This window comes from Crinia signifera, chromosome 19, assembly GCF_055691185.1.
Source record: "Crinia signifera chromosome 19, ASM5569118v1, whole genome shotgun sequence".
NCBI classification, from domain to species: domain Eukaryota; kingdom Metazoa; phylum Chordata; class Amphibia; order Anura; family Myobatrachidae; genus Crinia; species Crinia signifera.
In genome coordinates, this window is record NC_139226.1 from 12400214 (window position 1) to 12415198 (window position 14985).

The 14985-nt window shown below is 51.4% G+C and overlaps 1 protein-coding gene across 1 annotated transcript in view; it reads right to left on the reverse strand.

Moving 5' to 3' along the window:
- Positions 1–1374: 1374 nt before the first annotated feature.
- The window catches only part of LOC146041446 (zonadhesin-like), a 155783-nt gene continuing 142172 nt past the window's right edge, over positions 1375–14985 (reverse strand). The window contains exons 13-14 of the mRNA XM_083161426.1: positions 6828–7016; positions 1375–1562 (exon numbers count right to left, since the gene is read on the reverse strand). Coding sequence (XP_083017552.1) covers positions 1375–1562; positions 6828–7016 — 377 coding nt within the window. The remainder of the gene's footprint in view (positions 1563–6827; positions 7017–14985) is intronic.

The following is a 14985-nucleotide window of genomic DNA, read 5'->3' on the forward strand; positions in this document are numbered from 1 at the left end:
TGCAGGGGAGAGGGTTAGGGTTAGGCTGCAAGGGGAGAGGGTTAGGGTTAGGCTGCAAGGGGAGAGGGTTGGGCTGCAGGGGGAGAGGGTTAGGCTGCAGGGGAGAGGGTTAGGCTGCAGGGGAGAGGGTTAGGGTTAGGCTGCAGGGGAGAGGGTTAGGCTGCAGAGGAGAGGGTTAGGGTTAGGCTGCAGGGGAGAGGGTTAGGCTGCAGAGGAGAGGGTTAGGGTTAGGCTGCAGGGGAGAGGGTTAGGGTTAGGCTCAGTGGTGCAAGTAGAATTTTTTTCTTGGTGGTACTGATAGCCTCCACCAAAAATGGGCATGGTCATGTGTCATCAGGGGGCGTGGTCACACAAAGCTAGAGGAGTGACTAAATGACAATAGAGGCGTGGACACAGGAGACAGGGAATGAGAAACAGGGAATGACTGGGGGTGGGTTGGCTCTTGCTTGGGGGAGAGCCAGGCAGCTTGTGCTTACAATAGTGGAGCCTGCTCTTCATGCTGTCGGTGCTGGTGATGCCTGTCAGTGTGACAGGCTAAATCAGCAGTAGCCGGTAGCTGCATACAGCACCAATCATAACGCTGGGTGGGCGGGCTGCGGATGCATTATATTTAGACTTAAAATGAAAATAGAAATGACGGTGGATCAGGGGTAAGTGGTACTGCGTACCTGCAACATATTTCTTACAGGTACTCCGTACCACGCCGTACACCCTTACTTGCAACACTGGTTAGGCTGCAGGGGAGAGGGTTAGGCTGCAGGGGGAGAGAGTTATGGTTAGGCTGCAGGGGAGAGGGTTAGGGTTAAGGATATGGTAGGAGCATTAGGGTTAGCAGACATGACCAAACTGTTGCCTCCCAGCTGTTGTAAAACTACATGTCCCAGCATGCCTTGTCATAGTTTTAGCATTCCCTAACAGCAAAACTGTGGCAAGGCATGGTGGGACTTGTAGTTTTACAACAGCTGGAGGGCCATAGTTTGGCCATGCCTGAGTTAGAGGGATCGGAGGAGAGGGTACATATATCTATCGAGCCCATGTTGGGATTCTGACCATCGGGATGCCAATGTCGGTATCCCTCCTGTCAGCCATTGTAATTACCCCCCGTCTCTACGCCACACGTGGTAGTGCCCTCATGTTGGATCTAATCCCTCCCCTCTCACACGACAGCCAATCAGCATCTTGAATAGGTTATACAGAGACATAATAGGGAGGATCTCAGCTTTATTGTGATGTGAAGAGAACACACTGCATACAACAACATATATGTCTGTATCATTTCCCGTAACCGGATAGGTTACAGCGTTCCGGAGGTGCCGCCACACCGCACAGCAGCCGCTTTGGTCACACCCCTGGCAGACATCCTCCGCTCTTACTTTAAGAAGAACATTGTGTAGGAAGAACACAGGTTCCGTCGCCATTGCGGACATATCCGGTCTTGCACTGGCATCTTCCAGGTAGGTGGCATTCCTTGGTGCATTTAATTTTTTGGTCCCAATTTTCACAGGTACGTGGGCATCTGGAAGGGCATGGCTTGTACTCCTCATTAGCATCAGTACAAACTCCTAAATTAGAAGAAGACAATGAGTAATTATTAATTAATCTATTAGTAATAATAGACCATGACCTGTTATACTCAGGCCGTGGCAACTGCGAACAATTGGGGCTGGTGCCAGCACTGTGGAACTGACGGCCGGGTGAGAATCATAGGATATACAGCAGGAGGCCATGCCCTAGGTGCACACTGACAGAGGTCCACATGCCCTAGGTGCACACTGACAGAGGTCCACATGCTCTAGGTGCACACTGACAAAGGTCCACATGCTCTAGGTGCACACTGACAAAGGTCCACATGCTCTAGGTGCACACTGACAAAGGTCCACATGCCCTAGGTGCACACTGACAAAGGTCCACATGCCCTAGGTGCACACTGACAAAGGTCCACATGCCCTAGGTGCACACTGACAAAGGTCCACATGCTCTAGGTGCACACTGACAAAGGTCCACATGCCCTAGGTGCACACTGACAAAGGTCCACATGCCCTAGGTCCACACTGACAAAGGTCCACATGCCCTAGGTCCACACTGACAAAGGTCCACATGCTCTAGGTCCACACTGACAAAGGTCCACATGCCCTAGGTGCACACTGACAAAGGTCCACATGCCCTAGGTGCACACTGACAAAGGTCCACATGCCCTAGGTCCACACTGACAAAGGTCCACATGCCCTAGGTGCACACTGACAAAGGTCCACATGCCCTAGGTGCACACTGACAAAGGTCCACATGCTCTAGGTGCACACTGACAAAGGTCCACATTGGTAAAAGGTGGTCATGCACGATGAAGTCCCAAAAATCGTAAAAAACTTATGTCGACCTGTAAGTGTGTTAAGCATTGCCATGTCAATGATGATTTTTTGATTGTGTTGACCTTTTGTCAGTGTCAACCTTGTGACTGTTGTTGACCTTTTGGTGTTGACCTATACATTATCGATTTATCATCCATATTCCATGAAGGTCAAACACGGCCTCCCTGCACCTGTGCTGGCCTATCTGGGTATTAGGGAAGGGCAGAGACCCTTGGAACTTATGGACACTCATTGCTGGACCCTTTCTTCCCACCAGAGTCCGCAGCCCGCACTGTATACAAGAGCAATGGTCACACCCCCGGCACACAGCCCGCACTGTATACTGCAGCAATGGTCACACCCCTGGCACACAGCCCGCACTGTATACTGCAGCAATGGTCACACCCCTGGCACACAGCCCACACTGTATACTGCAGCAATGGTCACACCCCTGGTACACAGCCCGCACTGTATACTGCAGCAATGGTCACACCCCTGGCACACAGCCCGCACTGAATACTGCAGCAATGGTCCCACCCCTGGCACACAGCCCGCACTGAATACTGCAGCAATGGTCCCACCCCTGGCACACAGCCCACACTGTATACTGCAGCAATGGTCACACCCCTGGCACACAGCCCACACTGTATACAACAGCAATGGTCACACCCCTGGCACACAGCCCACACTTTATACAACAGCAATGGTCCCACCCCTGGCACACAGCCCGCACTGTATACAACAGCAATGGTCACACCCCTGGCACACAGCCCGCACTGTATACTGCAGCAATGGTCACACCCCTGGCACACAGCCCGCACTGTATACTGCAGCAATGGTCACACCCCTGGCACACAGCCCGCACTGAATACTGCAGCAATGGTCCCACCCCTGGCACACAGCCCACACTGTATACTGCAGCAATGGTCACACCCCTGGTACACAGCCCACACTGTATACAACAGCAATGGTCACACCCCTGGCACACAGCCCGCACTGAATACTGCAGCAATGGTCCCACCCCTGGCACACAGCCCACACTGTATACTGCAGCAATGGTCACACCCCTGGTACACAGCCCACACTGTATACAACAGCAATGGTCACACCCCTGGCACACAGCCCGCACTGAATACTGCAGCAATGGTCACACCCCTGGCACACAGCCCACACTGTATACAACAGCAATGGTCACACCCCTGGTACACAGCCCGCACTGTATACTGCAGCAATGGTCACACCCCTGGCACACAGCCCACACTGTATACAACAGCAATGGTCACACCCCTGGCACACAGCCCGCACTGTATACAACAGCAATGGTCACACCCCTGGCACACAGCCCACACTGTATACAACAGCAATGGTCACACCCCTGGCACACAGCCCGCACTGTATACAACAGCAATGGTCACACCCCTGGCACACAGCCCACACTGTATACAACAGCAATGGTCACACCCCTGGCACACAGCCCACACTGTATACAACAGCAATGGTCACACCCCTGGCACACAGCCCGCACTGTATACAACAGCAATGGTCACACCCCTGGCACACAGCCCGCACTGAATACAACAGCAATGGTCACACCCCTGGCACACAGCCCACACTGTATACAACAGCAATGGTCACACCCCTGGCACACAGCCCGCACTGTATACTGCAGCAATGGTCACACCTCTGGCACACAGCCCGCACTGTATACAACAGCAATGGTCACACCCCTGGCACACAGCCCACACTGTATACAACAGCAATGGTCACACCCCTGGCACACAGCCCGCACTGTATACAACAGCAATGGTCACACCCCTGGCACACAGCCCACACTGTATACAACAGCAATGGTCACACCCCTGGCACACAGCCCGCACTGTATACAACAGCAATGGTCACACCCCTGGCACACAGCCCACACTGTATACAACAGCAATGGTCACACCCCTGGCACACAGCCCACACTGTATACAACAGCAATGGTCACACCCCTGGCACACAGCCCGCACTGTATACAACAGCAATGGTCACACCCCTGGCACACAGCCCGCACTGAATACAACAGCAATGGTCACACCCCTGGCACACAGCCCACACTGTATACAACAGCAATGGTCACACCCCTGGCACACAGCCCACACTGTATACAACAGCAATGGTCACACCCCTGGTACACAGCCTGCACTGTATACAACAGCAATGGTCACACCCCTGGCACACAGCCCACACTCAGGGGAGCTGAGAGAGGGGGGGAGCAGGTACTAATTACCCGGGCCCAGGCTTGTTGGAGGGGCCCTGCAGGGGCCCTGGTCCGGCCCCTTCCTTCCCCCTCTGTCCCTCCCGGGTAGCAACAGTAGAACACACTTCTACAGCATGTGCTGTTCTGACAGTAGGCTCAGCATGAGTGTCTCACTGACGGCGTGAGCGGTCATGCTGAGCCTGCTGTCAGCACAGCACATGCTGTAGGTGTGTGCTGCTGCCTCTGAGATTACAGTTTTTAGAGTTTTCTTTCACCCTCCTCTAAACATTTTGGGGGCGTGGCCTAAGTGTGGGAGGTGCCCACACCACACACTTAGGCCACACCCCCAAAATTTTACCGGGGCCCGGCATTCCTCTCGGCTGCCCTGCCCACACTGTATACAACAGCAATGGTCACACCCCTGGCACACAGCCCGCACTGTATACAACAGCAATGGTCACACCCCTGGCACACAGCCCACACTGTATACTGCAGCAATGGTCACACCCCTGGCACACAGCCCGCACTGTATACGGCAGCAATGGTCACACCCCTGGCACACAGCCCGCACTGAATACTGCAGCAATGGTCACACCCCTGGCACACAGCCCGCACTGAATACTGCAGCAATGGTCACACCCCTGGCACAAAGCCCGCACTGTATACTGCAGCAATGGTCACACCCCTGGCACACAGCCCACACTGAATACTGCAGCAATGGTCACAACACTGGCACACAGCCCGCACTGAATACTGCAGCAATGGTCGCACCCTGGCACACAGCCCGCACTGTATACAACAGCAATGGTCACACCCCTGGCACACAGCCCGCACTGAATACTGCAGCAATGGTCACAACACTGGCACACAGCCCGCACTGAATACTGCAGCAATGGTCGCACCCTGGCACACAGCCCGCACTGTATACAACAGCAATGGTCACACCCCTGGCACACAGCCCGCACTGTATACTGCAGCAATGGTCACACCTCTGGCACACAGCCCGCACTGAACACTGCAGCAATGGTCACATCCCTGGCACACAGCCCGCACTGTATACTGCAGCAATGGTCCCACCCCTGGCACACAGCCCGCACTGTATACAACAGCAATGGTCACACCCCTGGCACACAGCCCGCACTGTATACAACAGCAATGGTCACACCCCTGGCACACAGCCCGCACTGAATACTGCAGTAATGGTCACACCCCTGGCACACAGCCCGCACTGAATACTGCAGCAATGGTCACACCCCTGGCACACAGCCCACACTGAATACTGCAGCAATGGTCACACCCCTGGCACACAGCCCGCACTGTATACAACAGCAATGGTCACACCTCTGGCACACAGCCCGCACTGAACACTGCAGCAATGGTCACATCCCTGGCACACAGCCCGCACTGTATACTGCAGCAATGGTCCCACCCCTGGCACACAGCCCGCACTGAATACTGCAGCAATGGTCACACCCCTGGCACACAGCCCACACTGTATACAAGAGCAATGGTCACACCCCTGGCACACAGCCCGCACTGTATACAACAGCAATGGTCACACCCCTGGCACACAGCCCGCACTGAATACTGCAGCAATGGTCACACCCCTGGTACACAGCCCGCACTGAATACTGCAGCAATGGTCACACCCCTGGCACACAGCCCACACTGTATACTGCAGCAATGGTCGCACCCTGGCACACAGCCCACACTGTATACAACAGCAATGGTCGCACCCTGGCACACAGACCACACTGTATACAACAGCAATGGTCACACCCCTGGCACACAGCCCACACTGTATACTGCAGCAATGGTCGCACCCTGGCACACAGCCCACACTGTATACAACAGCAATGGTCACACCCCTGGCACACAACCCACACTGAATACTGCAGCAATGGTCGCACCCTGGCACACAGCCCACACTGTATACAACAGCAATGGTCGCACCCTGGCACACAGCCCACACTGTATACAACAGCAATGGTCACACCCCTGGCACACAGCCCACACTGTATACTGCAGCAATGGTCGCACCCTGGCACACAGCCCACACTGTATACAACAGCAATGGTCACACCCCTGGCACACAGCCCAGACTGTATACAACAGCAATGGTCACACCCCTGGTACACAGCCCGCACTGTATACTGCAGCAATGGTCACACCCCTGGCACACAGCCCACACTGTATATAACAGCAATGGTCACACCCCTGGTACACAGCCACCTTTCTCTTACTTTTATGAGGACATTGCTTGGGAAGAACACAGGCTCCTTCGCTGTTACGGACATATCCGGTCTTGCACTGACATTTTCCAGGGATGCGGCAGATCTCAATGCACCCTATTCCTTTGTCCCAATCATCACAGGTAGGTGGACAGGCGGAAGCACAATCCGTGTACTCCTCATTAGCACCAGGACAAGGGCCTAAATTAGAAGAAGAAAGACAATGAGTAATAGACCATGACCTCTTATACTCAGGTCGTGTCAGCAGCCCACAAAGCTCACAAATCCGTACTGGACTCCATTACTCATACAGGAAGACGTGAGACAAGCGGAAAGTAATGAAAAACATTAGGGGGCGGCACATGTTCGGTGGGACATAAGGATAAACAGGCTCTCTGCACCCATGTTCTGTCCCTCACGTGTGTGCACAGAAGACCAGAGGACTCCAGAACATATATTATAGTTGACTTCCTCTTACCACCAGACCCAACAGCAGCCGCATGGACCTCTACTACAGAGGTAATGGTGACACTCCTGGCTTACAGAGGCGCCCGTAACTGCGTCTGTTGACGGTTGCCCATCTGCCAGACATCAGCAGTTGTACTCTGAATAAGACCCCATGTCACATTCAATTAAATGTAACAGTGGGCCTTATTTTGGTTCATTCTTTCTGACAAAATCCTTCTTAGATGGACAAAACCATGTGCACTGCAGGGGGGGCAGATGTAACATGTGCAGAGAGAATTAGATTTGGGTGAGTAATTTTGTTTCTGTGCAGGGAAAATACTGACTGCTTTATTTTTACACTGCAATATAGATCTCACTTTGAAGTAAAACCCCACCCAAATCTAATTCTCTCTGCACATGTTACATCTGCCCCACCTGCAGTGCACATGGTTTTGCCCATCTAAGAAGGATTTTGTCAGAAAGAATGAACCAAAATAAGGTCCAGTGTCTTCAATATGTGGCCAAAAATCAATAATTATTTAAAAAGATATCAAATAAAATATGTCTTCCCCCAGAGACAAGTGCCAGCACTGGTGCTCATAACCGACGCTGCTACAAGCTAAATCAGAAACGGAAATGCAGATAGAAGCACTGGGATACTGCAGCCAGGGCTGGTGGGTCTGCTTCTGGGGAATCCGCAAGTGCCAGCACTGGTGCTCATAACCGATGCGGATACAAGCTAAATCAGAAACGAAAATGCAGATAGAAGCACTGGGATACTGCAGCCAGGGATGGTGGGTTTGCTGCTGGGGAATCCACAGCATACTGTTCTACATGGGCTGAATTTCCCAAGGGGGTTGTGCGATCAAACAAAAATGGTACCAGTAATCCCAGGCTGCATTTCAGGTATTTGGGAATGGCAAGTACAGTTGTACTACAATTATCGGAATACCCATGGCTGACAGAACATGCTGATATTGGTAGAACTGCAAGTACCAGCATGCCCCTAAACCGAACCCCTCACCTTAACCCTTCACCCTAACATTATGCCCAATCCCTCCTCCTAACCCCTCATTGGACCTTTTTATTGTGGACCCATACAAGAATAACTATATATTTAATCACATCCCCACTGTACAGGCCATACATATCCACTCTCTTTTTCCATCCTCCACTACATACATACATAATATAGAACACTACATTTTACTGACCTGGTTCTGAGCCGTAGTCCCCTTTCACCAAAGCCAGACACAGGACTGAAGGGAAAAGTAATAAGTTAAACAATTCTGCAAATAATTCTCCTTTAAAAGGAACAAACCACAGTGTGCACACTAACTAGTACTTTTCATTATTAATTGCTTCCATTGCTACCATTTATCTGGAGGGGAACAAGGCAGAACTGAATTCCACCACCTCAAATGGTAGGGGGAACTAGTTCACCCTCCACCACAGCCCTGCACAGTAATTTCAACAGAAAAGACTGTCCAAACAGCTTCCTTTTTTGGCGTGGCATGTGTGGTGTCAAGCCATCACAAGGAACTCTGTGGGTATAAAGTGTAAGAGGCACTACTACTGTGGTCATTGTGTATAAGCAACACTACTGTGTGGCATACATGTATAAGGAGTACTACTGTGTAGTGTAGCATGAATAAGAGGCACTACTAAGTGATGTGATATGATGTGAATAAGGGGAACTACTCTGTGTCATAACGTAACCAAGGGGCATTACTATGTGGTGTAATATGAATCAGAGGCACTATATGTGGTATAATGTGAATGAGTTTGTGCCACCGTGTGCATTTACGTTTGCTTTTGCTTTATGTAAGATGGTGTTTTTTTTTTTGTTTGTTTATTCTGAAAAATTCTATAAAAGACTTATGTGATAATGCAATAGCCTGCCAGCAGGGCTGCCATCAGAAATTGGGGGGCCTGGGACTGCCAATTTAGGCAGGGATCCCTGAGATGGATCAGCGCCACCAGCTCATTGCAGCTGGGGCACCAGGTGGCAGACAGAGAAAGCGCTGGTGGCATTTCACATATGTATCCAGCTGCAAGCCAATCGGAGCTCACGGACCAACAGCCAATCTGGAGCCGCTGCTGTAGTGCCTCCTTTTTGGTTGCCGTCCTGCAAGTTCTGATTGACTCACAACCGAGCAGTGTAATGTAGTCATAGCAGAACTCACCTGCTCCCACAAACTGAAGAACTGTCTTCATTTTCTCTTCTTATCACTGAAAGTAAATCTGAGTGTGAGCATTAATTGTCATCAGTACAGAGTAAGATAAGGGCCCATTTATCATTACTAAACCAGTCACGTCAGTCCCAGCAGCGTACCGCTATAGCGGAAAAGAGAGAAAAAAAAAAAAAAAACCACGAACGAGAAAGATAGAATAATAAAAGACCATTTAGGCTGAATTATACACATTTAATTGCAAACTAGAAAGAAGAGGATAGACCGCAAAGGATTAGAGGGGGAGAGCGTACAGGTGGCACCTGCAGTGCACATGGTTTTGTCCATTTGAGAAGGAATTTGCTTTTGCGAGTGAACCAGAATAAGGGCAAAAAGGTGTAGAGTGTTTAATATAGTATCTCTTGGTACTCTTTACCTAGCACGGCGCCCACGATCTTGATCGTGGGCATCGTGAGGTAAAAAATCGCGATGTCCACGATTTCCCCATTGAAAACCATGTTAAACATGGACATCGCGTCGGTCGCGTCGCGGCTGGCCATAAATGTGCACACGATGGCCGCGACGCGATGCCCACGATTTGCCATAGGAATCAATGTTAAAAGGCCCGATGGACACGATTTTCATGTTAAATGGCTGAATGGACCCGATTTTACCATAGGAAACAATGTTAAATGGGCCTTAGAGCCCAAATAGTTACCCTGAACTCTGAAATGGCCCCCCCAATTGTTTACGCCACCCCACGATCAACGTCAACCCGAAGCGTGGCGAGCGCAGCGAGCCCGCGAGGGGCGGCGGTACGCGTCCTCCGACCTTTTCATACCCCCACTATCCACGTCGGCGTGGAGTTGAGAATAGAATAGTGTGGCGAGCGCAGCGAGCCACCGAGCCCGAAGCGTGGCGAGCGTAGCGAGCCCCGCGAGGGGACGCGGATACCTTCACAGGTAAACGCGTCCCTTCGCGGGCTTCACAGGTGTCCGCGTCGCCATGGACACCTGTGAAGCCCGCGAGGGGACGCATATAGCTGTGAAGGTATCCGCGTCCCCTCGCCACACTATTCTATTCTCAACTCCACGCCGACGTGGATAGTGGGGGTATGAAAAGGTCGGAGGACGCGTACCGCCGCCGCTCGCCACGCTTCGGGTTGACGTTGATCGTGGGGTGGCGTAAACAATTGGGGGGGCCATTTCAGAGTTCAGGGTAACTATTTGGGCTCTAAGGCCCATTTAACATTGTTTCCTATGGCCACATCGGGTCCATTGAGGCATTTAACAGTAAAATCGCGTCGGTCGGGCCATTTAACATTGATTGCTATGGGAAATCGGGAGCATCGCGTCGCGGGCATCGCGGGTACATTTATGGCCGGCCGCGACCGACGCGATTTCCATGTTTAACATGGGTTTCAATGGGAAATCGCGGGCATCGCGTCGCGGCCAGACATAAATGTACCCGCGATGGGCGCCGTGATAGGTAAAGAGTACCTATCTTTAATAATAATAATAATAATAATAATAATAATAATAATAATAATAATAATAATGGTCCCAACTGGGTTAGCAATTATGAGAGAGTGGAAGCTAATCTAAAGTATATTATTATACCATATATTGATATAATGGGTTTATGTAGTTAACATCTGCATTTATATTATAATAGACTTTACAAGGTTGGCTCATAACAACAGGGCAATATAATCGCTAGTCCAATCACACAGGGATGCACGTCACATAAGCATTATGATACATAGGTCTGTGATTGGCTCATAGGGTAAAGAACGCTATCACTGGGAACTAAAAAAGGTAAATACAGCATGCATGTCCAAACTGTGGCCCTCCAGCTGTTTAACTGTAATGATGTGCCCCGGTGCTGGGAGTGCTCTCCTGCTCCCAGCACCAGAGCAACAGTGTGAGGGGGAGTGGAGTCCCCAACGGGACCAAGCTCCAGACAGCGCTGGGATCAAGACACCAATCCCAGCGCTGACAGTGTGGGCGGCGAAGCGGCGGTGGACAGAGCAGGGATTTGGATCCCAAATCGGGAGCCAATGGCAGACGGCCGCGGCGAGCTAATCAGCGCTTGCCGCGCCGTCCCCAAGCCCGACCCCGGCCTCTGACGTCAGGTGCCGCTGGGAGGCGAAGAAGAAGGAAGGACCCACGCCGGCGTAGCGCAGGAGCGCCCCGGCTGAAAAGTGAAGACGCCGGGAGGAGACCGTGGCGGCAGAGAGAAGAGCTCCGGCGGCCGCCGAAGACGCCGAGATCAAGAAGGAAGATCTCGGTGTCTTCTGCAGGAGGAGAAGAAGAAGCGGCGCCACCGCTGGCCAGGACTGGCCAGCGGCAGAAGACAAGATGGCGGCCATCCACGGAGCGGCCAGCGGGGGTGGGAACATCAGAGCTGAGGAAGCTTCCCCCTGCGGCCTCTCCCAACATCAGGTAGGCGGCCCCAGGCCACCTACGCCTACCCTAGACCATCGGGAATCGGGCGCTAGGCCCGTGGGCAGTGTCAGGCCCTTCTGGCCTGTGGGTATTATAGTCTGGCCCTCTCGGCCCGGGGCCTCTGAAGTGTTGGGCCCTCCGATTAAGTAGCTGGGCCCTCCTGGCCCAAAGGCTTTTCCTCACCCCCCAGTAGCCGGGCACTAGGCCCGTGGCCTCCATAAGCCAGGCCCCAGGCCTGTTTCCCCATTCAGGCACTAGGCCTGAGTCGGTTAGGAGTGTCTGTCTGAAGCATAAGTCACTTGGTGTAATTAATAGGCAGGCACTAGGCCTGCAGGTGAGTAGGGAAGGGCTCTAGGCCCCATATTGTGGTTTTCTGTGGGTAGTTGGGATTAGGAGGTGGACGTGCTCCGCGGCAGTCCCCTCGTGGGTTCGCAAGTAGTTAACGGGAAGCTTTAGAGTGTGCATATGCTGGCCAGCCCTAGGTAGGAAGGGAGTGTAACAGCAAAGTTAGGCAGAGATTGAAGGGACTGCTTTGTTGGTGAAATCTTGTACTGTGTTGTAGGTTTTCCGTGCAGGGCATCTCTGTAGAATTGTTAGTTTGTGTCACACTACACACACACAGTTAGTTTGAGGGCTGTGTGATGTAGTTACCCAGTTACGTGCCACACTAGTAAGCGTTAGGCCCTGCACAGTGTTGTTTTTGTGTTGTCTCTTCCTTACAGGGACCTGTAAGGGACGTGTTGGAGAGGGTACAAGTCTGACGACGGTGAGTGTCGTGTGTGTTTGTCTCGGCCTGTCTCTCTTCCTTCATCAATCCAGGACGTACGTGGACCTCGCATCTCCGTGCAAGTTCAAGGCCTCACCTAGGCACGCAAGTGCCAATAAGTGACACTCCGGGCTCTGAGGCAGTGCGCAATGAGGTTTCCTGAGCCCGGAGGGTGCCTCTGTAGAGACGTCGGGGGACGGAGGGCGCATCGGTCTTCATCCAGGAGGAACAGTTCTCACCTTCTCTCCTTCCTCCTAGGTGTTCGTGTCCGGGTGCCGGAGAATTACAGGACCATGGTTTGTCACGGCCTGAAGGTGAGAGGGTGCGGCGCCAGGTAAGTGGTCCGGAGACACCTGCACGGCAGCAGGCACCACACCGCACCGCCACAACACCCATCTCACATTTGGCGTAGTCGGCAGGATACGCACCGCGGACACGATGTGGAACGTCCCCAGGAAGACCCCCCAGCGGATTGAGTCGGAACCGATCCACCCCCGTGTGGCTGACGACGACGGATGGGTGACGGTGACAGGAGAAGAAGTTAGGATGATGGTGGAACAGTCGATACAGAGAGCCAAAGAAGAGCGCCGGGAGAAGGGGCGCAAGAAGGCCACTGTTACCCCCTGCAGGACGTGTCAGCAGCTCAGACACTTTGCTAGCGATTGTCCCTGGAGGGAAGCTGCGATAGAAGAAGTCCGGACGCCTCAGAGGAAGATGACCCAGATGGTCCAGGATGTCATTCCAAGACGTGAACAGAAGGTCACGGTGAAGAAGCAGCCCCGTTGTTTGCTCTGTGGGAATTATGGACACGAGCATAATAGCTGCCCATGGGAGGAACCCTTGAGTGAGGCAGACATTCACCGGTGTGAGGAATGTGGAGATCCGAGACATCTGCTCCCGGACTGTCCTTGGGTGAAAAGGCAGCCGAAGACCAAGACTACGGTGAGGCCACAGAAGGAGCAACGATGGGCATATGGGGACCCAGACCTTATGGCTGAAGAGTGGATGATAAGAAAAAAGGAAAGAAGACTGCGCAAATGTACAATATTTTAGATTTGTATTTAAAAGATTTTGAACATATGAACTCCCACTAAATATACATTTAATATTATTCAAAACACAATAAATCTCCACAATAATGCAATAAACGTTTCACCAGTTGTAATACCCTTAAAAAATGGGGAAGGAGAATAGAGATGGGGTATAGGAAGGTATAGGTAGAGGCTGTGACTGAACCAATATTGTAAGCAAAGTCCATACGGTACTGTATTTTGGTGGACCAAATTGATGTTTTTTTTTAGGCAGATGGATATTCTGATCCTTGATTGTCCTCCCTTAAGTAAATGTTGTAGTTGGGACAAGTTGGCATTAGGAGCCCCCTGGCTGTTCTGTAGGGAGGGTCCGGTTTCCTCCTCAGTAATCCGCCAGATGGTTTTAAGGGGATGCCTCTGGGTGATGGAATTAGTCCCAGGAATGGTGTCCACAAGATCGGAATTTTCAGAGGTTTAAGGAGAGAGTTAATCTGCTCGGTCTCAGGAATGTGTGGTCTCAGTCACAGGGATCACCAACGTGTTTCACTCCACTGGGGAGCTTTTTCAAGGTGTATTGAGCCACAGACATAGGTGGGTTTATATACCTTCACAGGAATGGTGGATGGGAGGGTACAGGGTTCAATCAATTAAACAAGTTGTATTAAAAAAAACAATAATCTGAGAGCAAGGATCAGTGAGCAGGAAACCTTGACATTAGGAATAACAGGATTATCAAAAAATGGAGTATTTTAAAGTACTGGAAAGACATTTATTCAATAAATATTTGCTTTAGGTTTCCGGATATCCGGAAGCGAGGTGTTTCCAGTATTTGGAACGCACGCCGCTTCCGGTCTTCTTGGACATGGAATGCTAGCCGGCATGTATAAACTGCGTCCTCGTCTTGATATCGGTACATACTTTTAGGTTATCCGGAAGTGACGTGCTCCCTGTAGTTGGAATGCACGGCACTTCCGGTTGTTATGGTGATGAAGCGCAAGCTAACATGTTTGAGCTGCGCTTTCAACTTTGGAACTTTTGCATATTAGTACAAAGGCGGCTGTCCGATTTTTATTCTGAGCACCGCCTAACCACTTATTTCTTTCATGTGCGGTCAGCATTGTATAATTCTATTCTATTTGATCCGTGCTATTCAGCCGGGCTGAAGCGATGTCGGCGGCCATCTTTGATTAGGGAAAATATAGTAATAAGTTTCACTTTTGAGCCAGTTAATCTTATTCATTTGTAAACATATAGAAGAGGGGGAAAAATAAATAAATAAATGAGAACTAGTGATGATACACAAGGCTA